This window comes from Pogona vitticeps, chromosome 2 (assembly GCF_051106095.1).
Source record: "Pogona vitticeps strain Pit_001003342236 chromosome 2, PviZW2.1, whole genome shotgun sequence".
Lineage (NCBI taxonomy): Eukaryota > Metazoa > Chordata > Lepidosauria > Squamata > Agamidae > Pogona > Pogona vitticeps.
In genome coordinates this window covers 15,471,680-15,497,510 of record NC_135784.1, presented here as the reverse complement: position 1 = coordinate 15,497,510, position 25,831 = coordinate 15,471,680, and the positions used below count along the sequence as shown (strand labels likewise).

Sequence of the window (25,831 nt, the reverse complement as noted above, 5' to 3'; positions counted from 1 at the left end):
CCACAGTAGGTGGTCCTACTGTGGCAACCATTTTGTGAATGGCATACTTTTATGGCAGCCATTTTGTGACTTCCTCAACATCTCTGGCAGCCATTTTGTGAACATAATTCAGGCAGTCATTTTGTGAACACTTCCCTCTTTGTGGCAGCCATTTTGTGAACATCATATCTTTCTGGCAGCCGTTTTATGAACAGTTTCCTCTTCCCAGTAGCTGTTTTGGGAATGTCATACCTTTTTGGCAGCCATTTTATGGTCATCTCCCCCTCCCTGGCAGCCGTTTTGTGACCATACTCAGGTCACTTCTCCCAATGGCCCAAAAATCTCAGGCAACTTTCATATTTAGGCCTTTAACACGAGAGAAACCCTTTATTCTTTTTGAAGAATCCACATGGCGAGAAATACTATGGCTTGTGTGTAGAGACTGTCAGACCCAGATCAATGTTCAGAATAACTACATATAAGCCGTGGGGCAGTTTGAGCCTGGCTCATATTTTTTAAAAAAACACCTTGGCAGATGAACCAGTCTCTTCATAGTTTCCCACCCATCACATATTACGCAGCAGAAGCCTATGGTCTTAAGTAAAATACTGTATTTCCCTTTTATAGTTACTGTATTTTCTTTTAATCTTTCTTTGTTGGCCACCCTCTCTGGATTGGGGAGATTCATAGGTTCCTATGATAAACCCACAGAATAATTCTGGAAACTAGACAATGATTTTGCTGGGGGAACCCAGGTACAAAGCAACACATCTGCCCAAGCTCCCTACTAGTTTAATCTGGGCAGGAAAAAAAGGCAAATGGATTCCAGGAGAACCCCCAAAAATAGGATTTCCAGGGAACTTAAGGATTCGTTGGATCCTGGTCTGTCAAGCCTGTCATTAACCAGGAGGAAGGCCCGTTGCTGTAGCACAGCATCCACACGACTCCTGCACAGCAAAGGGGTTGCGAAGGTAGAAGACTGAAAGCGTCCTCTGTGTCCATCTAAGGGTTAAACCCAAAGAGATGGGCTTCCTAGAGAGAAAGAATGGTTGGTTAGGAGGCGGGACGAGACTCTTCCCCGCCCCTTCCTGCCTGAAGGAAAAGAACCAAAGAATGCCCGGCCAACCCAGTTTCCGGCTTCCAAGGGGGGGCGTGGTTTCCAGCTGAAGGCAGTCGTTTGTACTTCCGGGGAAGAAGAGCCACTCCTGCTCATCCTCCCCAGAGGCGGTTTCATGAATTGCTCCCCCCGCCGCCAACCCTCCAGTTGGGTGGAGCGCCTTCCCAGAGCTGCGGAGGGGCTGAACGGGTCGGTTCTCCCCCCCCAACACACACTTCCTGCCCACATTGTTTTCCTTGTCTACTTGTGGGTCGAAGGAGATTGGCGGAGCAGGTGGAATGGGGTGGGGGTGGGGCTTGTGGAGGGGCCACTGGGAAAAGTCAGGCAAGCAAGCAATGGGAGGGGGGGAAGACCCTGCCCTATAAGTGGGATCGGGGGGGGGAAGAATGGGAGAGTCTGGGATCTCTGTGCGGAGGGGCAGAGAAGAGGAAGGAGCAAAGAGAAGCCTTCTCACCCCAACAGCAAATATTATTTGTAGCAAAATGTGGGTGGGTGGGTGTCTGCCTAGTTTATATGGATGTGTATGTATACATATAAAAACAGCCAGCTGAGGGCTTTCCAACCTGGCAGTCTCATCATCCAGGTCTTTCAGTTGGGATTGTCGGGTCTTTGAAGTATCGAGTTTTCAGTACTAGTTTACCATCACCTTCATGTGCACAGTACTAACAAGAGTTAGCCTGCATGACACTCCCATGGTCTGTAAAATATCTGCCACCAACGTCACCTTCCATTAATGCCGTTGCCCTCCAGAGGTTTATCCATTCCCATCACCATTGAAATTCTCCGTTCTCTTCTGCTAGTTAGAGAGTTGTACCTGAAAAGAGGGAGTGCCTTGTAATCTGGTATCTTCCACTCTACCTTAATGACTCTGCTAGGATCTTGACCTGTAAGGAAGTCCGGCCTTGTGATGATATTGTCCTCAACTTCTCAGACATTCTCAGCCACTGACACCCCCCCGCCCCCATGTTCAGGTATCCATCGAAAAGTGGGTTGCATGTTTTAGGGGCCCTTTATTTGATCTGCCCTAATGAAGGTATTGGCTGTCTGCAGTTTTATCCATGGGCAACTTTGTTAGTGTACAAACTATTCAGGGCAAGACAATCAGAGATACAAAATTGTGGAAATTGACACTTTGACGGCTCCTGATAAAGGTGCTCTCGACTTGCAGATTTTGTCCACCTGCCTTCCCTTGTAGACCAAACCTGCTTCCGTTTTTGTTTAAGAACTTCACAAGCAAAGCAGATGCATGCAATCTAATAGTTATGCCAAAAAGGTAAAAGAAGGCAAAGAGGTGTTTTTTTTCTAAGGGGGACAAATCAAAGGAGAGAACCTTTGTGTTGTTTTTTTAATAATGTTGTGGTTTTGGTTTGTTTAAGGTTGTGACACCTTCAGTAGTTCTCCCTGTATTGCCTATAGTCTGCTGGGAAGGAAAAGTGATCTTGCCGCCATGTTTGAACCTGGCTTGAATTATATTCCAAACAAGGAAGAGGAAGATTCTGGCTTTCAAGCAGGAAGATGTCCCAACATTGTCCCTCTTGAGGGGACTGGGGAGTTGTTTAAGGGAATCGTGCAGCAATTCCAGGACGAGTCCCCTCATGGCTCAGACAGACAGCGCCAGAGTTTTAGGAAGTTCTGCTACAAAGAGGCCAAGGGGGCCCGAGAGGCTTGCTCCCGACTCCATGATCTTTGCTGTCAGTGGCTGAAACCAGAAAAGCACACAAAGGCTCAGATCCTGGACCTGGTGATCCTGGAGCAGTTCCTAACCATTCTTCCCCCGGAGATGGAAAGCTGGGTGAGGGAATGTGGAGCGGAGACCAGTTCTCAGGCTGTAGCCGTGGCGGAAGGCTTCCTCCTGAGTCAAGCAGAAGAAAGCAAGGACCAAGTGAGTGCATGATCTTGATAGCTTCAGAGTGTGAAAAATATTTTTTTTCAAGGATTTTATAAAAATCAGCATATGCCTACTTTTCTTTAAAATCATCCAGAGTAGGAATGAGCTATTTGGATTCATAGTTCCCAAGAGAGCTTTTGTGGGACCTTACGACTGCTTAGAAGATTGTCAGAGGTTCCTCAGAAAATTGTGGAAAGATTAATGAAACTTTAAAATGCCGCAAAATTCCAAATAACTCTTAACAGCAAATGCATGTTTATTTAGCCAGATTCGACAATGGAATGGTCTCCACAGGTTAATAACTGACTGTATCTTTTGCTCTAATCAATACGCTTTCAAGTTGAATGTAGTTCCTTACACCTGTGTTCGTTTGTTTTTAATTTTACACACAAGCATCTCATTAGGGGGAAACAGAAATAGGAGTATGTATTCTCGAAGGCTTTCATGGCTGGGATCTAATGGTTGTTGTGGGTTTTTTGGGCTCTTTGGCCGTGTTCTGCAGAATACTGTCCTCTGAAAATGCTGGCCACAGAGACTGGCGAAACGTTAAGAAGAACAATCTTCAGAACACGTCCAAAGAGCCCGAAAAACCCACAACAGCCAGAATAGGAATGCTGTGCCACAGCACCCATAGCAACCACTTTGAAAGCAATATCCAGTGCTGGGATTAACTGTTTCCAATTGATTGTCATGCAGACTTCCCTGTGATTCTATTATTTCTCCAACTTCTTGAGAACATTCTTGTTCTCTGTTTAAAGCATGGCCCCTGGCTGTTGATAACAGGCGTGAGTAGATATACTCACAATGACATGATTTAATCACGGAAGTCTGGATAAGGAAATCTTCAGGGTATGAAAAATTCATACTAAGGGTTCTTTTTAAGGAAAACTGTTTGAGGGACACTAATCACAACAGCGCTTTGCTTCAGATCTTCTCCTGCTCTGTTCCTTTTCCAATTCACCCTCTCTTTTTCGATCCCTGATTCTCATTCCCCTTGTTGGTACAGGACTTGTATGCCGAGCAGACTCCTGAGGCAGAGAAGATTCTTTTGGACTCTGGTCGAAAGCTGCAGCCCACGTGGATCACACAAAATGGGGAGAGAAGGCCCACTTCAATGGGTGAGGATCACGAGGGCCTTTCCCCGCTTGGGCTGCTCCTCTTGCCTGAAGGTTAAACCGCTTTTATGTCTTCTAAGATGCACTTTGAAAGGGCATGTCTCTAAGTCAGAGGTGTGGTCCTTAAATGTTTGGAGGTTTCTCATCCCTCCTGTAAGGGATAGGAAGAGGAGCGGAATGGGCCTCTTCTGTGGTTGGTATCCGGCCCCATGAACCAACCTCAGAACCCAGTGAAAACTCCTGTTCATTCCTTGTGCAAGGAAGATCCCAGAGCCCAGAAGTTACCTCCAACAACTCCTCATTCCCCCATTAATGCACAGGTTACAAGACTAACCCTCTACAAGAGGGACGTGGTGGCACTGCGGGCTAAACCGCAGAAGCCTGTGCTGCAGGGTCAGAAGACCAAGCAGTTGTAAGATCGAATCCACGTGACAGAGTGAGCTCCCGTCGCTTGTCCCAGCTCCTGCCAACCTAGCGGTTCGAAAGCATGTAAATGCGGGTAGATAAATAGGGACCACCTCGGTGGGAAGGTAACAGCATTCTGTGTCTAAGTCGCACTGGCCATGTGACCACGGAAAGATTGTCTTCGGACAAAACGCTGGCTGTATGGCTTGGAAACGGGGATGAGCACCGCCTCCTAGAGTTGGACACGACTGGACAAAAATTGTCAAGGGGAACCTTTACCTTTACAAGACTAATGAAATCTTTAGTCTATTTGGTTCTTAGTCACAAGCTGCTGACGCAGCTGATCATCCCACAGCTCTTCATCAAAGCGCTTCAAGCCACTCAGTCAGCTGTTTCTGTTTTCTTTCCTTTTGTTTTCCCCTCAGTATACATTTTAAAAAAATGACTTTGTACCACAGCCAGATTTCAAATTACTTGAGTCTGCTCATCCCTATTTTTGTTTCAGTGACTATATTTCACCCTTGAGGTTTTTTTAATTCAATAGTAGTGAATTATTTATTTTTGCCTGTTGTGTCTCTTTCAGGTGACGGAAGGTGGACATTGGAAATGTGTGCAAGCTCCTCTTTTCATTCGGAAGCCCTGGAAACAGCTTCCAGGAATCTGGAAGAGGTGAAGGGATGAATGATTAACGATAAAAGGGAGACAGGCTGGGTGTCCCGTCTCTCACCGCCCATGCCACGTTCTCATGCCTCTGGCTTTTCCTTTGGACTGCTGGTGCCCATTGGAAAAATCCCTGCAAAAAAATTGATATCCAGCCTGGTAGTTCTGAGCTACGTAGCCTTCGTTTCTGGTTGGAGCTCGCCTTGTGTTGACGCTGCAATGTCTCTTCTTTCAGGTGGCCTTCGAGGAGGTGGCTGTCTCCTTCACAGAAGAGGAATGGGCCCTGCTGGATCCGGACCAAAGGTCCCTGCACACGGAAGTCATGGAGGAGAATTTGGGGACGGTGGCCTCTCTGGGTAAGGCTCCCCTTTTCTCACCGTGAATGAAATCAGCTCACATTCTGTAGAGTAAAATGAAAGTATAGTCTCCTCCTGTCCCTTTGGTAGACTTAAGTCGGCTGCTTTATCTTTTGTCCGTCCTGGCTGGTTTTTGGGGTCCCTTCACAGGGTGACCGTCTGTGGTTGACCTTCGTCAAGGTGACAGTGGCTGGTGTCAAGTTTAGAGGCTGACCCATAGTGGGGAGGATTGGGGCCCCACCCTGTCCTCAACACAGGAGGGATCCCCAGCTGTATCCTTCCTCCCTGCCCCCCCCAAGAGGGTCTGCTTTGCTTCCACCTAAGCCCTGGTGGCTGCCTTCCAGTTGCCATCAAACATGAAAGATGGAAAGCTGCCAGGACAAGGCCAAGATGGGTCACGATTCCTCCTCTGTAAAGCAGCTCCCTTCCTTTTGCTTTCCCATTCCCACAGGATGACAAGAACTGCTGTTCCTCCTGAATCACTTGTAGATGCAGAAAGGAGAGGGAAGGTGAGCCTTTCGAAGAAATGGCTATCATCATTCTTCCCGCCTTTCCCAAAAAGAGGGAGAAAAGCAGAGTGACAAGGCAAGGGAATAGGGAACATGAATGGAGGACTGCTGCTTCTCCTCCTATCTTGATGACAGAAATACCAGGGCTCCCCTTCCAGCTTTAAAGTTTACTCTAGAGCTGACGGTCTCCAAACTATAGCCAAGGGGGCACATCTGGCCTGCCTTGCCTTGTTATCCAGCCCGGTGAATGACGCAGACTCAGGTCCGCAGGTTCAGGTCCGTTTCCTTTAGCCCATGTGTGTATGCATGTGTTCCTTGGACCCTTGAAAATTTGTAAAATATATGATCTGACCCTCCTGCTGAAAAGTTTGGAGACCCCTGCTCTAGAGCCTTAAGCCCATGAGTATTTAAATCTTAAACCACTGTTTTTCAAAGAATTTTAGAGTTGGGGGCTTATCCCCAGGCTTCAGATAATCCTTTTTAATGCCTCCCAGCCTTTTTTTTGGCCAGTGCTTGAACCCTGATGAGTTCTGAGTTTTTTCTATGTAAAGGTGCAGGTATTCCTTCATTTATTTCAGGGAGAATAAACTAGCTAAGTGGACCTCCGTCTCCACTTCTCTCTTCAACCCTGACTAAATGTTTTTCTCTCCTTCTCTTTTCTAGAAGGTGCTGGGCAAGAAAGTGTGGATGAAGAGTGTGGAGAAATCTACCCTCACAGGATGCATCTCCCTCATTATCCAGCAACACACACAGGGGAAGAACCATTTGAAAGCTTAAAATGTGAGGAAGATTTCAGTTGGAAAATTCAGTTCCCTTGTCATGAAGCAATTCACACAGGGGATAAAGGCTTGAAATGCTGGGAATGTGGAAAAACTTTCAGTCAGAAGGCACACCTCGTTTGTCATCAAGTAACTCACACAGAGGAGAAACTATTCAGATCCTTGGGATGTGGAAATATTTTCAGTCAGATGTCAAATATGAGTACATATATGTTGGAAAATGCCATGTGGGAACAGAAGGAAGAACAGCAGACAAAAACTGAGGTGGAAGAGGATACGAGGCAGCAGCCATCTGTTTCTCAAGACGGTGTGATTTTTGAGGTCCCAACTCCAGAAATGATCTACGAAGCCAAGGAGTTGAGCATGTGCTTTGTGTGTGGGGAAATCTTCAACTGTAATGCAAGTCTTGCTCTCCATGAAAGAATACACACAGAGGGGAAAAATTTTGAATGCGGCGAATGTGGAAAAACCTTCAGGTTGAAGAAATGCCTGATTTCTCATCAAAGAATTCATACTGGGGAGAAGCCGTTTCAGTGCTTTGATTGTGGGAAGAGCTTCATTCGCTCCTCACATCTTACGAGCCACCAAAGAATCCACACGGGGGAGAAACCCTTTCCGTGCCTAGAGTGCGGGAAAAGGTTTGCCCGGCATGATTATCTCACTCTCCATAAAAAAGCGCACACAAGCGAGCAACCATTCAAATCTGTGGAATGTTCGAAGGGATTCAATGAGATGATGCACTTGATTTACCGTCAAGCAGCTCAAACCAGGCAGGACTCCTTTACTTGCTTGGACTGTGGGAAGCGCTTCAATTGGAGGTCACAACTGATAGCACACCAAAGAATTCATACGGGAGAGAAGCCATTTAAGTGTTCAGAGTGTGGAAAGAGCTTCAGTCAGAGCTCATACCTGATGATGCATAAAAGAATTCATCGAGGGGAAAAGCCGTTCAAGTGCTTAGAATGCGGGAAAGGCTTCTATTACAGCTCAAAACTAATGTACCACCAAAGAACCCACACCGGTCTGAAACCGTTTCCATGCTTGGAGTGTGGAAAGAGCTTTAGTCAAAACTCAACTCTTACGTCACACCAAAGAATCCACACTGGCGAGAAGCCATATTCGTGCCTGGAGTGTGGAAAGAGCTTCACCATGAAAAAAGGTCTGATATGCCATCAAAGAAGCCACACTGAGGAGAAACCATACAGTTGCTTGGTATGTGGAAAGAGTTTCCGTCAGAAGGCACACCTGAAGTCCCACCAAATCGTTCATATGGAGGAGACACCCTATAAATGCCTGGAGTGTGGTAAAAGCTTCAGTCGGAGCTCCATCCTCACTAGACACCAAGTTGTTCACAGAGGCGAACAGATATACAAATGCCAAGAGTGCGAGAAATGTTTTACCAAGAAGAGAAGCTTAACAATGCATCGAAGGAAACACTCGGCTTGCGGAAGTAGCTTTGGTCCGAGTTCACACCCAGCAACTCGTACAGGAGAGAAATCATTTCAGTGTTTGGAATGTGGGAAAAATTTCAGTCGGAAGATCCACCTCACTAACCATCAAGCGGTGCACACGGGAGAAAGACCGTTTCAGTGCCCGGACTGTGGGAAAAGCTTCAGTCGGTCCTCACATCTTATAACTCACAGGCGAGTTCACACTGGGGAGAAGCCGTATCAGTGCTTGGAGTGCGGAAAGAGCTTTAGTCATCCCTCACACTTTAGGAGCCACCAAAGAATCCACACAGGGGAGAAACCATTTTCATGCTTGGTGTGTGGAAAAAGTTTTGCTCGGAAGGATTATCTTACTTTGCATCAAAGAATCCACACAGGGGAGAAACCATTTCGGTGCATGGAGTGCGGAAACAGATTTATTAGGAAAGAGAACCTTATTTCCCATCAAATGATGCATAAGATGGTGGGAGAGATTGTTTAAAAGTGTGAAATGAGAGCAGAGTTTCACAGAGGGCTGAGCTGATGTCCAGGAATTCACACGAGTTAGGATACCCATCTAACTAATAAGAATGAGTTTTTTGTCAGTAAGAAAATTGGAAGAGATTTTTTTAAACTGAGAATTCATTCTTGCTTTACAGAAAATGTTCAGATTGTTCACCTCTTAAAATGACACTAGCTTCTGAGAAATGGCTAGTCAGGTGGAGCTGAAAATAATTTGATAGTAGATAACATTTTCGATTTGGAAGCAGCTGAGAAGTAATGTGTATATTGAATGGAAGCAAACAAGTTCACAAATCATTTTGAGGTAATATATATCAGCTGGAATCCTACTGGTGTTCATGTAACTTTTATGTAGCTTGTTGTCGCTAATCAAGGTGCAGGACTGTGTCAGTCAAATACGTGGTCAAAAGTTCTGACACTTTGTGAATTAGCAGCAATTAGCTGTGGTAAATTAAGCATGGGAACACCGATAGGATTCTAGACAGTAACAGCTGTCAGTAATTGGTTGGCAATATGGTCTGCATAATTTCTGAGCAAAAAGCCGTCTGTAGTTATGCCTGCAGAAGACAGGCAGATGACGTGGCTTTCAGTGGTTTCTGGCAATTAATGAGTCCCCACTTGGATTTTTGAGCATGCAGCAACCCATCAGACTGGCACATGTCCAGAAGTCCAAGCGGTGATGTGTCAATTGCTGTTGAGCCGATATCATTTGCATTCTGTAGGCGTAACCACACAACAGGATGCTGGTGTCAAGATTTATCCAGAGATGTTTGGATATAGAACTTCATTCTATCACAAAGGGGAAATTTTGCTTTAAAATTGAGAGTCAATAATGAATGCGTAAAAATGTTGAATAGTGTATAAAAGTCACTTCATATTTAGCCGTCTGGAAGACTTTTCATATTTAGGTTTCAGTAACACATTTAGAGTTGTTTTCTCAGATACATGATTCGTCATTGTCTCTCGACTGCCTTTTTCCTTTCATTGACCCACCTGTAAAGGCAATATTTTTTCCCTGTTGCCCATCTAATCTGGTGCATTTCCTCTCTCCGATTGCGGTAAATTCTCATTTTCCTCCCTTGCCCATCCAGAAGAGTATGACTTCAAACTAACCTAAGCAAGGGAAAGTTGGGGGGGGGGAATCCTAATCACCCTCTCAGGGGACAAAGTACATAAATGAAAGAGACCTGAGTTCTTACGGCCAAACAAACATGGAAAAACGACAGAGAATCCATGTGAAGGACTGAGGATACAGACCCTGAGAAAAATCAATGGGAGTGGGCCAGAAAGAAGTGATCGTGATTGAATACATCATCTCATGCATCAGAATAATGTTGTGTGTCTTGAATAAACTGTACATGATCTCTCAGTAATTTGCCGTCGGTTCCCTGGGATTTCCAGCTGTCGCAAGCCGAGCAACAGTAACAAAAATGGCTGCCGCTCTCGGGTTCTAAATTAAGCTGCTGAGACAGGAAAGAAAATGACTTTAAAAATAGGCGCATAATCACCCCTCTCATACCAACCCTGCACATAAAAAAGGCCTCTCACAAATTTGATGTACCCATATATGCAGTCTGACATCCGTATAAGGTGATAACGTTTGTTCAGTTCGATAGTATTTTGAAACAGGTGTATTAGGTGATGTAACGGGGTAACAGTTTTGTAACTGCTACTTGCTCTGTTTGCCTGCCGATGCCTTTTGTCAATGTTACAAAGCTTTGGACGACCTCCCTCGCTCATGTTTCCCAGGCTTCTGACCTTTTCCTCGCTTGAAGACTTAAGAGGGCGCAACTCAGTTTTCTGGCAACACCAGGATGTTATGCTGTCAGTTTTCGGAATGCATGTGACCTGTGCCGCTCCTTCTTGGATTGTTCATTACCTGAGTAAATAAATGTGATCGCCACCCTCCTTTTCCTGTTTCACTTGGTCCCCGACCCCTGCAACTACGCTAAGTATTAATAAACCTGTGGCCTCAATCTTGTACTCTGTGCATCTGAGCAAATACATTTCTTACTCGTTAATGTGTCTTTGTTTTGTTTTTGTAATAATTAGAGGAGGATTTCAGCACAGAATCGGCATAGGGTTGGAAGGGACCTTGGAGGTCTTCTAGTCCAACCCCCTGCCCAAGGCAGGAGACCTCATCCGATCCCGGACAGATGGCTGTCCAAGCTTTTCTTGAAAACCTCCAGCAATGGGGCATCCACAATATCTGGAGGCAAGCTGTTCTATGACATGTCACATTTTTTTCTGCAGCCAGATTACTCGAACACATTTAAACTTGCTTGAGGGTCCAGGTGTCAGTTGCAGAGAAAATGTGAAATGTCATAGACATCCACCTCCTATAACCATGTGCCATCAAGTCAGTTCTGACATATGGCAACCCTTTTTAGGGTTTTCCAAGTAGAGAATATTTGGAAGTGGTTTCTTGTGCAGATGCCCTGAGACTCTGCAGCTTGCCCAAGGCCACACAGGCTGGCTCTATTGTAGGAGACCCAGTGGGGAATCAAACTCCCAATCTCTGGCTCCACAGCCAGATACCCAAGCCACTGAGCTAGCCAGCCATGACTTTAACAAAATGTCTGGGTTTATGAACTGCATTATTCATTCCATGATCTCTGTACTGCCCGAAATCTGCCATGGTGGAATCCCTATAAAACCTATTGACCAGAAATAAAGACGAAATACCCGTTCACCGGGGTTTGAATAGATAGACTTGCCACGGCCCCATGAAATCTGTCATCTCCCTCTCATCGAGGGTGAAGAGGACAGAGTTCTTATACCTTTATGTGTGTAGGCATCCTTCAGTCTCAAGAGACTATGGTGATGTGCTCTGAAAAGAGGTCTTGGAACAGTGTCTAGTGTGGCTGAGAAGGCCAATTCCAGAGTGACAATCCCTTCCACACTGAAGACAAATACAATCTGTCCCCTGTCCAGCTCTGGCTACACCTGCTAAATTTCTTCCATGCAATTATATAAGGTATAGATGGAAAATCTGACCTCTTTTCCACTAGTCAACTTGTTGCCATCTTGCAAGGCAGCCTTGGAGCAGGAGAAAGGATCGAAATAGAGAAATCTAAAACTCTTCCTGCTATCCAGAAAGTAGAGATTCAAATGGTCTTTCACAGGGATTTTAAAAATGTCTTTTTAAAAAATTAAACCTGAAAATCAGAGAGCTGAATGACCCGATAAACATCAAGCGCCATGTCTAGATTCTGGATGAAAATCAGCTGAATGGGGAACATGGTAACGCTATTTGGACTGGCTGGATAGTTCAGTGGATTAAGCAAAGGCTGTGAGTTCAATTTCCACTATCCTCTAGGAGAAAAATCAGCCTGGGTAGCCTTGGGCAAGCTGCACAGTCCCAGGGCGCTCTCTAGAGAAAGGGATTGGGGAACCACTTTCGAGGATTGCCATCGTCATCATGATCATTATTATCATAGGAGCTGGAGCACACTAATATCTGTAGGGGGACGCCCAGGCTCCGCACACTGCCTTTAAAGAGATGGGTGTTGGAGTTGATGATTCCCTGGGCCCAGAAGCATCATGCCTGCCTGGTAGGAGGCCCCACTTTAGCTCCTTTCACACCCCATTTCTTGATGGCAGATTTCCATCCTTTGCATGGATAAGGCAATGTGGTGGCTCGTTCTACAGAGCTGGGCAAACTTACTTTTGGGGGACTACAATACCCAAATTCCCCATACACTTCCAGCATGACCACAGAGCTGGCATAGAAACCTCCCTTATTTCTGCAACGATTTCGTAATCAACGACTCAGTCATCATCATCATCATGTCCACCATTCCCTTCTGGGGCTGTGCAGCTTTCCCAAGGCCACACAGGCTGGCTTTTCTTGTAGGAGACCCAAGTGGAGAATTGAACTCCCAACCTTAACCACTGAGCAATCCAGCCTGTACGTCAATCAATGGCTTAACGCTTGCACCTTGGGACAGTATGGCTTGACCAGCATTTATTGCTGAATAGGTGTTTCCATGTCCCTCCCCCCCCTTCCCCCCACGATTTTGCAGTTTTCTCTCTCCGACTTGCTACCTCAGCCCAAGACGGTCTTCTAAGGGTTAAATGGAAGGCTTGCGGGAGGGCGGATTCCTAGAGAGGCAGGAAAAAAAAGGCGAGGAGCCGGAAGTGGAGGTGCGTCCTCCAGAGGCCGCCCACCTCCCCCGCCCTGCCCTATTCGAAGGTTCCTGGGAGAGGTCGGTCGGAGCTTCGGGTCCGGTGGGGGGAAAGAAAGAGGGGTTGCAACGAGGGCGTCCCTATTTCCTCCTTCCCCCCCCCCATGGGGCGACCTGGATAAAGAAGGGGGCTTTTGACCCACCTCTGCGGCCGAGCCTTGCTTTGGTGGAGGGAGGGAAGGGAAGCGCCTTTGTTTTTCCTACCCAGGAGAAGATCAGGTGAGCCCCAGCACCACCACCACCTCCAGTATTCAGCCCTCTCTTCCTGGGAGGGGGGGGGATGATCTGTGGTTTACCCACACCCACATCCAAGGGGACCTTATGCCTCTTCCTACCCCCTCCACACTTTTGCCCCCGTGGGGGTGTAGGGAAGCCTCCTAGCTCCAGGGGAAGGGGGGTTGATGCATGGCAGGGGAGGGGGAGGCAGGAAAGAAAGAAAGTGGGGGTAGGACCCCACCCAGTGGTGCTCAGCTCTGGGTAAGCCATATACACACAGAGAGACAGACAGACAGACACACACACAAACACACACACACACCTCTCTCCCATAGTGGATGCATTTTGCAGCTAATGTCCAATGGGCTTCTGGGGGGGGGAGGTCATAATGGGGCCAGAAAAGCGGCTTGGATGGGTGAGGGGTTCCCACAGAGTTCATACACAGAGGCCTTCCCGGCTGTGCCTGCTTTTTACAGTGGTGCCTCGCTAGACGATGATAATCTGTTCCACTGAAATCGCTGTTTAGCGAAATCATTGTCTAGCAAAAAGCATTTCCCCATTGGAAGGCATTGAAACCTGTTTAATGCGTTCCAATGGGGAAGAATCGTCGTCTAGCGAAGATCGGCCAGAGGAAAGCTGCTTTGCTAACTGCCGATTAGCTGTTTAAATAGCTGTCTTGCGAAGCTTAGGTCCCAAAAACACCCATTTTGCGAGTATGGAGACAGCTTTCAAAATCATTGTCTAGCGAAAATCGGTTTGCGAAGCAGGGACCAAACATTGTCCAGCGAAATTCCCCCATAGGAATCACTGTTTTTCGAATCGCTATAGCGATCACAAAAAGCCAATGTCTAGCAAAAAAAATTGTCATGTGGGATAACTGTCTAGTGAGGCACCACTGTATTAGGATGATGGCTGGCTGATGGGTTCAGATCCCGCAGAACCCAGTGGAGAAACTCTGAAAGGTGTACCGTCCTTCCCAGGTAAGGATGATGTAGGTCAGGTCCGTGCAGGTACAAAAGAATCGAGGAATGGTAAAGTTTCAATGACCTAGAAAGAGAAACTCAGTGTGGTGTCCAGGATGGAGCAATGGACTAGGATCAGGGTTCAAATCCTTGCTGAGCCATGAAAACACTCTGGGCGAATGAGACTGGGGAAACCACTCCATAAATATCTCATTTATAGCATATAAGGCGCTATAAATCAGTTTTGACTTGACTGCACAGAACAACAACAGAAAGAAGAAAAATGAGAAAACGTTGGCTGTAGCTGTGAAATGGACTTTCCAGAGGATGATATGCAGAATGGCGTATTGCAACCTTTTAAAGGGGATCCTGCCAGTTGCTTCTGCCGGTAGTCAATGCAGCTTCCTGTTGGTTGATTTCTGAAAAAGACCTCACTTGTTATCAAGAGGCCTTCGGGGGGAGGGGACATCGCCAGCTTCTGGGACTCTTCTGAAGCTTCCCAAGTCTCAAGTCCCAGAAGCTGGTGATTTTGCCCCCTCTGACCCCCGGGGGGGCAGGGCGAGCCTCCAAAGGGTCCTAGGATGTGTTCCATAAGATGGACCTCTCCATAAGGTTCACCAATTTTTAGGAAAAGAAAACAATTTTTTTTCCTGTTTTCTTCTCCTAAAAATTTGGTGCGTCTTGTGGAAAGGTGCGTCTTATGGAGCGAAAAATACGGTAAATGATGGGCGGGATAGAAATGTAATGAAAAATAAATAAATGCAAGGAAGAAAAATGAGCTTTTTCTGACTCGGAACCACAGTGGGTCAAGAAGCATGATGAAGGAGGGCTGATTGAATCTAGCTTCTTTTTGACTCAACAGTGCTTTTTCCTAATAAATAATAATAATAATAATAATAATAATAATAATAATAATAATAATAATAATAATAATAATAATAACAACAACAACAACAATAACAACAACAATAACAACAACAATAACAATAACAATAACAATAACAATAACAATAATAACAACAATGCTAATAATGCCACCCTACGACAACAACAACAACAATAACAATAACAATAATAATAACAATGCTAATAATGCCACCCTACGTGTGCTGTTCAAAGGATTGAAACTTTTGCTATCTATAGTGGATGTGCGCCTTGTGAGTGCTCAGTAAATTCTACATTCGTTGCCTTTTGGTCTTTTTTGCTGTCAGGTTAGTTCTGACGTACAGTGACCTTTTCCAGGACTTTCTAGGTAGAGAGTGCTCAGAAGTGGTTTACCATTCCCTCCTTCTGGGGGTGCTCTGGGACTGTGCACAGCTGGCCCAAGGCCACCCAGGCTGGCTCTTCTCCCAGGAGGCACAAGTGGGGAATCGAACTCCCAACCTTTGGCTCCACAGCCAGAGACATAAACCATTGAACTATCCCGCCAGCGTCCTAAGGAAAAGCAAGTAGAAGCAGCTTGGAATGTAATTGTCTTCCTGCTGTGAGAGAGGCAATAACAGCTGATCTGTAACTCTTTCTATTTGGTTTTCAAGGGTTTGGTGTCCCACCCACCCATTACAAAGCCTTTGGTTTATGACAGAATTTGTTGGGGGGCAGGAAGGAGTTTTGTCAGTGTCTTTGGGATCTGAAGCTAGAACAAGCCTGGCAGCTCAGAAGCAGGAATAAGCTTAGACAGAATCCAGATCGGGAGTACCCGGGAATTCCGGAGAAGTACTACGCAGGGATCCTTAACGTGAAACGCTACGCTCCGATGTAAGGTGGCAGAAAGAATTCAACTTCTGCAAGGTTCAAAGGGCCCCATGAGGTTGGTAGCCAAATTGGTCCTCTCTGCTCTTGGGGGCTGACAGCCGAGTGACACAAAAAGGCTCAGATCCTGGACCCGGTGACCCCAGAGAGCAGTCTGAACACCCAGGATGGAGAGGTGGTCAAAAGAATGTGGAGGGGAGATCTATTCCCAAACAGTGGCCCTGGAAGAACGTTTCCTCCTGAATCAGGTCAAAGACCCAAACCAGGAAGAGCAGCGGGTGAGCGGATTTCATCCTGGAAGTCTCAGATGACTCTGGAACTCCTTGCCACTGGAGGCCGGGCTGGCCCCATCTTTGCTGTTCTTTGGCAAGCAGGCCAAGACCTTTCTCTTCAGACAAGCCTTGCCTCAGTGACTGGCTGCTTGAGTGTGGGTTTTTTTGTTTACTCTTTTTTACTGTGTTAATTATTTGTATATTCACTGTTTTTAGCTTTATTTTGGTTATGTATTATTCATTGTAGGCATCCTTCAGTCTCGAAAGACTATGGTAGCGTGCTCTGTATGGAGGACTTGGAACAGCGTCTAGTGTGGCTGAGAAGGCCAATTCGAGAGTGACAATCCTTCCACACTGGAGACAAATCCAATCTGTCCCCTGTCCAGCTCCCTGGTTTTGCTTCCTTTGTGACTTCCTCTTTGCCTCAGCCTGCTGGACAAGGGTCTCTTCAAATTGGGAGAGGCCGTGATGTACTGCCTGTATTATTATGGATCATTAAAAAAATATAAAGTTTGTCGATAAGGTGCCATCACTTTTTTTAATATTTAAGGAGTTGTTTTACCAGTTCTACACCCCCAGTGAGCTTCTGTGGCTGAGAAGGGATTTGAACCCAGGCCTCCTGAGTCCTAGTCTGTCACTCTATTCACTACACCACATTGGGTAACTTATTTTGGCCTCCCACTCTTCGTTCTTTAGCCTCCACTCAACCCCTGTTGCAATTCCTTTTGCCTTTTCCAATGCAGGATCTCTCCAGAGAAGGAAGTTACTGAAAGGAGCCTTCCTTGGGCGCGAGACAGAGCCTGCAGTCCAGGTGGACCATGCAGGAGGGTGACGGAGGCAACACCTCTCTAGGTAAATGATTCGTGGGACGTTGTTTAGATCTCCCAAAACTAGATTTGAAATTTGTGGGTTGCCTTTATAGCTCCAGAAAATGTTTATTTTTATTAATTTAAGAATGTATGGCTGGAATTCAATTGAATATTTGTCCCTGATGGAATTCCTAGTCTCATGCTGGTTGCACAACTTGGCACGTGCCTAAGAATTCAATTGGGAACTTGTTAGCTAGTATCTTCCACTTCAAGTTAAACCAGTGCACTTACTTGTTTATTTGTTTGTTTGTTTAATTTATATGCCACCCGCACTACCCAAAAATTTCTGGGTGGCTTACAACAATTTACCATATTTTTCCAGGTATAAGATGCCCCCATGTATAAGACGCCCCTCACTTTTGTAATCCAGGATTAAACTAAGTGGGACTTAGTAAGTGTAGGGGAAAAGGAATCAAAGTGTTGCAGGATTACTATGATTCCTGCTTTCTCCTCCACTTGTTTTTCTCTCCCCAGCTTACTTCCATGTATAAGACAACACTCAATTTTTAGTCTAAAGATTTTAGACAAAAGTATAGTCTTATAAATGGAAAAATATGGTAAATACAATAAATGTATAAAGATAAAACAATTAAAATACAATAAAAAATACAGTACTCTAAAAATTGCCATCAGGACCCACAGTTGATATTATTTCAATTAAAAATCTTCTGGAACAGGAAGGTTTTTTGACCTGGCGCCAAAACGTCATCAGCGTCAGCACCAGACAAATCCCACTCAGGATGGCGTTCCATAGTTTGGGGGCCGTTGCTGAAAAGGCAGCGTAAATTTTTGGTTCAATTCTGACCTACATAGCTAAGCTAGCACTTTAAAATCAGCTGAGACACAGAAATGAAAGGTGTCAGAAATTCACTCAGAATCCTAAAAGTCATTTTCAGCAGCTTCTACAGAGGGACTAAGAGAACGATGCCAATAACTGTTGCAAAGGAACAGAATAACAAAAGAAATCAAGAAGCCTCTTCTGTAAGATCCAAGAAATAAAAAGAAAAGTTTAAACCAAGGCTAGGAATGCTGGAAGATGAAAAGGAGCACATATTAAAGCATGATAAAATAAATATAAAATAGAAACAAATTACTAAAGAAGTATGCAAAAAATCAAGAATGAGATTCCTTCAGGGAAGAAGAATGTATAGTTTCAGAAAGTGAAGTGAAAGCTGCTCTCAAAGCATTTGTAAGAAATAAATCACCAGGAGTAGGTAGGATACAAGTAGGACCATTCCAAGCTATGGAGACTGAATCTTAACAAGAATATGCCAGCAAACATGATGGGGAAACTAAACATTCTGATGCCAACAAGTATAGCCAGCCTTAGATTTCACCTAGGAAGTGGGTTTTGTGGGTCAAAATCTCAGAGTCAGTGCAGGCAGGGCTTGAAAAAAACTCTGGCTGAACACTTATCTTCCTTCATCTTGTGGCTTTCCCACCCACGTCCTTGGGTTTTATATATAGTGGTGCCTTGCATAGCGAGCGCACCATTTAATGACGAATCCGCATAGCAATGTTCCTTTAGCTATTGCAAAAGCGATCGCATTGCGATGTTTACATAGGCAAGAACTCGCATTGCGATGATAGGTAAGCGTTTTGCTTAACAATCTTCGCATTGCGATGTTCTAAAAACAGCTGATTGGCGGTTCCAAAATGGCCGCCGAAAGAAAAAATGGCCGCCCGTTCCGTTTTCGCGCCCTGCCCTCACTTACTGAGGCGGCGAAAATGGCAGCCCTATGGAGGATTCCCACTTAGCAGTGGAGTTTATCCCCCATAGGAACGCATTAAATTCCGTTTAATGCGTTCTTATGGGTTTTTTCCCCCGCATAGCGACGTTTCCGGATAGCGACGATTTATCCGGAACTGATTATCGTTGCTATGCGGGGCACCACTGTATGTTATTGGGTGTAAATCACAAGCCAGTTTAGAAGTGGCTTTGATTTAAATGCAGAGTCTGAAAAAAAACAATCTTCACACACTCTCTCTCTCTCTTTTCTTTTCCCCATCACAGGAGGTGGACCCAGGATGCTGCCAGGACATCCCAGCTCGTCTGTTTCACACAATGGAAACAAAGCAGCTTCTGGGCAACTGGACCAGGTATGAAAGGGACTGTTAGGGGGAAAAGAAAAGGTTAGCCAAGAAATTATTTTCAGCACAACTACCCTGTTCTGAAGGGATCAGTCATCATCTATCACATGGGTTTTCTGCTAAGAAGGCAAAAAATGCCAGTTGTGAAGGTCCAAATATTCTCTTAAATCCTCCACCTCTTCCACGTAGTATTTTTCTTTAGTTGCGACAAACCTGGGAGCTGAAAATGTATTCTTTCAGGTGACCTTTGAAGAGGTGGCTGTGTCTTTCACGGAGGAAGAATGGGCTCTGCTGGATCCAGACCAAAGGGCCTTGTACAAGGAAGTCATGGAGGAGGTCTACGGGCTGGTAGCCAGTCTCGGTAAGGATCGTTATGTGGTGCCAATTTTTTTTTAAACTTACGGTGACTATAAATGGGTCATCTCCAAAAGGTCCCATCCTCAGTGACCCTTGCAAACTCAAGCCTGTGGCTTCCTTTAGGAAATCAATCCATCTCATGTTTGCTCTTTCTGTTTTCCTGCTGCCTTCAACTTTTCCCAGCGTTATTGTCTTTTCCAGCCACTCTTGCCTCCTCGTGATGTGCTCAAAGTATGATAGCCTCAGATTAATCAGTTTTCTTCTAGGAAGAGTTCAGGTGTGATTTGCTCAAGAATCCATTTATATATCTTTCTGGTGGTCCAGGGTATTTGTAATTTTTTAAAAAATTATTCTTTCATTTATTCATTCATTCTATCATTCGTTCATTCATTTGCATTTCTGCTCAGCTCCTGTGAGTTCACTCTCGTCCAACCTTGTGGGTTTTTTGGCATTCTGCACAAGAATTCTTTCTTTGGCAAACCAGAGCAGACTGTCTGGATGTCTGTGCCTGAATCATTATTTAATTCCGGAGGAGTTAGGGTTTCGTGTTATTTTTTTTTCAGGCTTCAGTGGCCCTTTGCATTTGTAAGGAAGATAGGAGGTGACTTGCTTTCAACCTAAGACAAGTAAAATAATAAAACAGGCACTAGCCATGGATGAACACCCTTGGCCAAATGTGTCTGGGTCCGATGGGGCATTGTAGCCCAGCAGTGACTAGAAAATCGCAATCCACAATGTTGAGCAGGGGTCTCAAACTCAATTTACCTGGGGGCCGCTGGAGGCAGAGTCTGGGTGAGGCTGGGCCGCATCAGATTTTCCGCCAAGAGGAGCAAGAGCCCAAGGGAGCTGCCCAGGAGTTTCCTTAGCCCAGCTGGGGCTCCAAGGAGGAGGAGGGGCACGTGAGCTCTCGTTGCTGGCCACAACCTCCTCCAGCTCCTTCTTCACTACTACCACCAGCAGCAGGACGAAGAAGCAGAGAAGGGAGGGAGTGCCAGTGACCGCCTAGCCAGGGAGAGGAGGGCACAACATAAAAAACCCCTCACAGAATTCGCCTTGCCAAAGGAGAAAAGCCCCCACCGGTACCCGCAAAATTAAACAGAATGGGGCGGGGGGCCCTACAGGTTCGTGCGCATGCACACATGCAAACACACAGAGAGAGAAAGAGGTTCGGCGACCTTCCTCTGAGGGCCCCACCTTTAAAAAAGGCGCACTCAGCAGCAGCAACTACCCCCACCATGACAGGCGGGCTGGCTGGCAGGCTGCAGTTCTGGATGGAGGGTGCAAGAGGCGCTGTCTTGGGGGAGAGCCCGCAAGAAAGGCAAGGATTTTTTTGACTCTTGACAGCAGAGGACGCGTGGATGCTTCGGGGGCCAGGCAAGGTGGGGGCCACAAATTATCATCCGGTGGGCCGCAAATGGCCCCCAGGCCGCATGTTTGAGACCCCTGATGTTGAGGCTTTTGAGTGATGATGGGTGAGTAAAGGTGAATAAAACAGCCCTGTGCAAAATGATCTCTGAGAAAGCCCAAAGCAAAAGGTTGAAAGGCTGTTTACGGGAACAGAATGGAAAGTGCAGTAATTGTGATTGTGCTATTGTTTCAGGTCAAAGGCTTTCCACAGAGGAAGCCCCGTCTCAAAACCCAGAAGGCGGGACAGATGCCAGAGAGCCCCCGATCATGCCTCGTATGGACCCTCCTAGAATCCACAGGGAAGCCAAGCCTTATAAATGTATGGTGTGCGGGAAGAGCTACTGTCAAAGGTCGAGCCTTTATACACACCAGAGGATCCACACTGGCGAGAAACTGTACAAATGTTTGGACTGTGGGAAGATCTTCACACGGAGCTCGGCCTTCAATAGGCACCAGATCATCCACGCTGCAGAGAAGCCGTACAAATGCCTGGAGTGTGGGAAGAGCTTTACCGAGAAGGGAAACCTCACCGTCCATCAGAGGAAGCACACCGGAGAGAAGCCGTACAAATGCCTGGAGTGCGGCAAGAGTTTCAGCCAGAGGCAGAACCTCACCAGCCACCAGAGGATCCACACGGGAGAGAAACCCTACAAATGCCCCACGTGCGAGAAAAGCTTCCGTCACCGATCGCACCTCAACAGACATCAGATCATTCACGCGGGAGAGAAGCCGGCGGCGGCGGCAAAACCGTCGTACCTGTTTTATGTCGTTCTCCCGTTCGCTTGCAACTGATCTGGTGGAAATTTCTTGTCATTTCCGTCTCTTGGACTCCTTGGTAGACTTTTGCACCTGGCAGATTTCACTTGGCCATGACTGTGTGATGCTATCCTTCGTATTGCTGGTTCATAGGATATGAACATACAGTAGGACCCCCTTATTCACGGGATCAGTCTCCGCTGATTCACTTTCTCCGTAGTCTGAAAATATTAAAAATACTAAAAGAAAAATCCTCCCCAAATATTTTTAATAATGAAATTACCAGAACTGGACACTAGAGGGAGCCAGAGACCATGCTATTTCTTGCTCCAGAAACAGATTTTCATGATGTCATTACCAGAACGGGCCACTAGATGGAGCCAGACATGCTGTGTATGGTGTTCACTATTAAAATGGTGTTCCACATTTTTCACCATTGGGGGGTGGTGCTTGGAACCAATCCCCCATGAATGCGGGGTTCCTGCTGTATTCTGTGGTATAACTTCAGTCTCTATTATGTCTCTCTTTTTTTTCTGAAATTTGCTGACCTCCATCTTGAACCTGTTTGACGTTAAGAGATTATCCGGGGTCTTGTGAGGCCTTGTGGTTGCAAAGAGACGGTACTGGGAATGGTTAATATATGCTGTCTGTCATTTAATAGGCCAAGAACTAAGAACCTTAAATGGGGTTGCACATCTGGTCTCTGTATACCAGTCTGTATACCTAGCTGTTGCTTTTTTATTTTATTTTTCTGCCTTTATTGTGAACTGACACAGTTTTCTGTTATTTTTGGTAGTGGCACTAAGCGTAATTCCTTCTCCATTTCCCCCACCCGCCACTTCTGTTTGCTTTGCATGGAATTGTACCATTTTTTTAAAGGTGTAAAGGGGACGAGGGGTGCAATAATATTGTCCGGTTTGTGGGCTACAGTTTGGTCCAAGGGCACACATTTAAGTACACATTAAAGAATCAGCAAAAGGAAGAAGTTGTTTTTTTATTGCTCTCGGTTTCAAAAAGAGCTTCAGTTTGGAACCCTGGGTGCATCAAAGATGTTTCACCGAGAAAACTCTCTCTCTCTCTCTCTATCTCTCTCTCTCTCTCTCTCTCTCTCTCTGTGTGTGTGTGTGTGTGTGTGTGTTTTTTTGACTGGCATCTGGTCACTTCTGACTTGCCGTGGCCCTGTCGGTCCGTGATCTCAATCGCAGTGCTGATCCACTTTTGTAAATGCAAAGTTGTGGTTTCTTTAATTGAGTTAATTCATCTCGTATACGGTCTTCCTCTTTTCATACTGCCTGCCACTTTTCCTACGGTCGCATTATGGTCTTTTCCACTGACTATTGTCTTCTCTTGATAGGCTCAAAGTACAACAGCCTCAGTTGAGTTATTTTAAGTTCAAAGCAAGTGTTCAGACTTGATTTGATCTAGAACACCTCTAATTTTTCTTTCAGGCGGTACATGGGATCCAGAAAATTTCCGCCTGCAGCACACAATTTGAGTGATGTTTCGTTTTTTGTTTGTTTGTTTTGTTACATCAGTGTGGGGAAACTGATCAGAAGAGAACTCTCCCTGCTATCTTATACAGGGTTTGGCACTCGGTCGAAATGCTGCTCCTCCAGACCGAATACCAAATTGTGATGGGTTGCAAATTTCAAGGCCATAGGTTCAGCATCAGAGCCGTGGTGGCAACTCAAAACAGTAAAGCATATGTGATTATAGGAAGCCCTCCCTGACAACCGGCCCCACTTCACTAGAACCAGAACAACAGCTAAGTAAAATCCGGGGGAGTATATACTGTTTTGAGTTGCCACCACGGCTCTGATGCTGAACCTATGGCCTTGAAATTTGCAACCCATCACAATTTGGTATTCGGTCTGGAGGAGCAGCATTTCGACCGAGTGCAAAGAGGCTATGAAAAGCTCCATGTCGTGATCACAGATCTGTTGTTTTTTGAGAAGTGCTTCGGTGACGAGTTTGCAGTGCATACCCGTACAGGCCACAGTGGCGATTAAAAATGATAAGGCATATGCTACCAAAAACCCCCAATACAACCCAGCCCAATTCATTAGCACCGGACCAATAGCCCAGTGAAATCCGGGAGGGTTTTTTTTACGCACCCTGTAGAATGGGGAAGCGTATCTACCCGGGGTGAAGATACTTTGGCAGGCGTGATTCTGGGATTTGTGGCCCAAGAAAGCCCACACTTTTCAGTAAAAGGTTTAGCTTATCGGATATTTCCTTTATCAGAAGTAAACCTGTGCCTGTCATGGTCATTGTTGAGTAGAATCCAGCAGGGTCCGTTCTTAGTCCCCATGAGAAGCACCCTCCAGGCTTGGCAACACACAAGTCTTAGCACAGAATGGAAGATTTTTTTCCCCCAGTTCTCATAGATCAGAGCATTTTCATGGGAAGAGACAATTCAAACCTTAACTCTCACCGTGATTTTTCAGTGGCTGATTAATATTGGTTGTGGAATCCTGGCAGACCGAAAATGTCTTTGAGGCTGCCGACAGCCCCATGGATCCCACACCCTCTTCCCTTCGTTTTTTAAGAGCCCGACACCTCCCCGGGCAACGGCTGAACAGCTTTGGCTGTCTGGAGAATTTAAGGGCAGGAGCACAGAGGCTGGGAGACCAAAGTGGAGTTATCTTCCGAATTTGGGAAATGACTGGGCTTTGTTGTTATGACGTGCCATCACGTTGCCTCTGATTTATGGCGACTCCATTAATGAGTGATCTCCAAAATATCCTGTCCGCCACAGTCCTGCTCGGCTCTTGAAAACTTAAGCCTGTGGCTTCCTTTAGGAAATCAATCCATCTCGTATTTGGCCTTCCTCTTTTCCTGTTGCCTTCCAGCTTTCCAAGCATTAGTGTCTTTTCCAGAGAATCCTGAGGTGCCCATCGTAGGACAAACTGAGTGTTTTTGCGTCCAGAGACACTTGATTTGCTCTTGGACCCACATATTCATCTTTTTGGTAGTCCAGGCACTAATCATCTCCCTTGTGATAGGGACCTTACTGGGACTGGTTATTGTCTTTCTAGCAGCCCTTTTGTGGCTGATTAGGACAGACTGTTGGAGGGGTGTCTCCACCCTCGTTAATGCAGGGATGGGGGAATTCGTTGGTCTCCAAGTGCTATTGGGCTAAGTCTCCCACCATCCCTCAACCTGGGTACAGCTGATGGGCACTGTAGTCCTAAAAACTCCTGGAAGGCCACAAATGGCACCCAAGTCAATTCCCCTAGTTGGAGAAAGGTTGTCAGAAGCACATCAGGGCTCATGACATACGAAATTACAAAGGGCAGCCAGGTACGAACGTGTACGAACGTTACATAAACTGAAGAATTCTGAGGGAGAAAGCAAGCTATTTTTATATATAAATACAGTATATGCCATCTTGGTGCCGCTCCTCCAGTGGTTCCCAAACTCCTGCAGCTGATACATAGAGGTACGCTGCCTCTAGACATGGAGGTTCTTTGTTCTCTTTGTGTATTTATTCATATGTAAATCTTTCATGTATTGGGTGTATCTTTATCCTGTCTTTTCTCCAGTGAGGCCCTGGTTGCTATACAGTGGTGCCTCACTAGACAGTTACCCCGCATGACAGTTTTTTCGCTAGACATTGACTTTTTGCGATCGCTATAGCGATTCGCAAAACAGTGATTCCTGCAGGGGAATTTCGCTGGACAATGTTTGGTCCCTGCTTCGCAAACCAATTTTCGCTAGACAACGATTTTGACAGCTCCCTCCGTGCTCGCAAAACGGGTGTTTTCGGGACCAAAGCTTCGCAAGACAGCTATTTAAACAGCTGATTGGCGGTTCGCAAAGCGGCTTTCCTATGGCCGATCTTCGCTAGACAACGATGATTCTTCCCCATTGGAACGCATTAAACAGATTTCAATGTATTCCAATGGGGAAATGCATTTCGCTAGACGATGATTTCGCTAAACAGCAATTTCAGTGCAACGGATTATCATCATCTAGCGAGGCACCACTGTACATGAGTTCTCGCCCTCTTGCTGAATCTTCACAACACACTTCTTGAGGAAAGGTTTTCATCCGTGTGTCTGAGGGAAGTGGGTTGTGATCTGTGGAACTTCATACTACAATAAATATCTTAAAGTGCTATGATACTCCTATGTTATTTTTGGCTTGTTTTTCTTATCCGTTTAAGGAAAAGGAAGAGAACAGGGCAAACTCCTATTGAGTTTCTA

General features: G+C 45.8%; 1 protein-coding gene and 1 long non-coding RNA gene across 4 annotated transcripts; both read left to right on the top strand.

Annotated features, from left to right (window-relative positions):
- The first annotated feature begins 1,142 nt into the window (after nucleotides 1-1,142).
- Nucleotides 1,143-22,608, top strand: LOC110091352 (uncharacterized). 3 transcript variants are annotated; one of them, XM_078387413.1, is made up of 7 exons: nucleotides 1,480-2,369; nucleotides 2,473-2,978; nucleotides 3,991-4,102; nucleotides 5,088-5,173; nucleotides 5,400-5,520; nucleotides 6,693-8,649; nucleotides 21,167-22,608. In XM_078387413.1, exons 2-7 carry the CDS (start codon nucleotides 2,544-2,546, stop codon nucleotides 21,657-21,659), a joined length of 3,204 nt encoding a protein of 1,067 aa, XP_078243539.1. In that variant the 5' UTR covers nucleotides 1,480-2,369; nucleotides 2,473-2,543; the 3' UTR covers nucleotides 21,660-22,608. The 3 variants fall into 3 exon arrangements, with proteins under 3 accessions (XP_078243537.1, XP_078243538.1, XP_078243539.1); XM_078387411.1 differs by lacking the exons at nucleotides 1,480-2,369; nucleotides 21,167-22,608 and adding an exon at nucleotides 1,143-1,285 and having other exon boundaries at nucleotides 6,693-10,740; XM_078387412.1 differs by lacking the exons at nucleotides 1,480-2,369; nucleotides 21,167-22,608 and adding an exon at nucleotides 1,147-1,369 and having other exon boundaries at nucleotides 6,693-10,740.
- Nucleotides 12,918-16,718, top strand: LOC144587429 (uncharacterized). The gene is made up of 2 exons (XR_013542587.1): nucleotides 12,918-13,163; nucleotides 16,391-16,718. It is a non-coding gene; the product is annotated as an uncharacterized LOC144587429 (long non-coding RNA).
- Nucleotides 22,609-25,831: the final 3,223 nt, after the last annotated feature.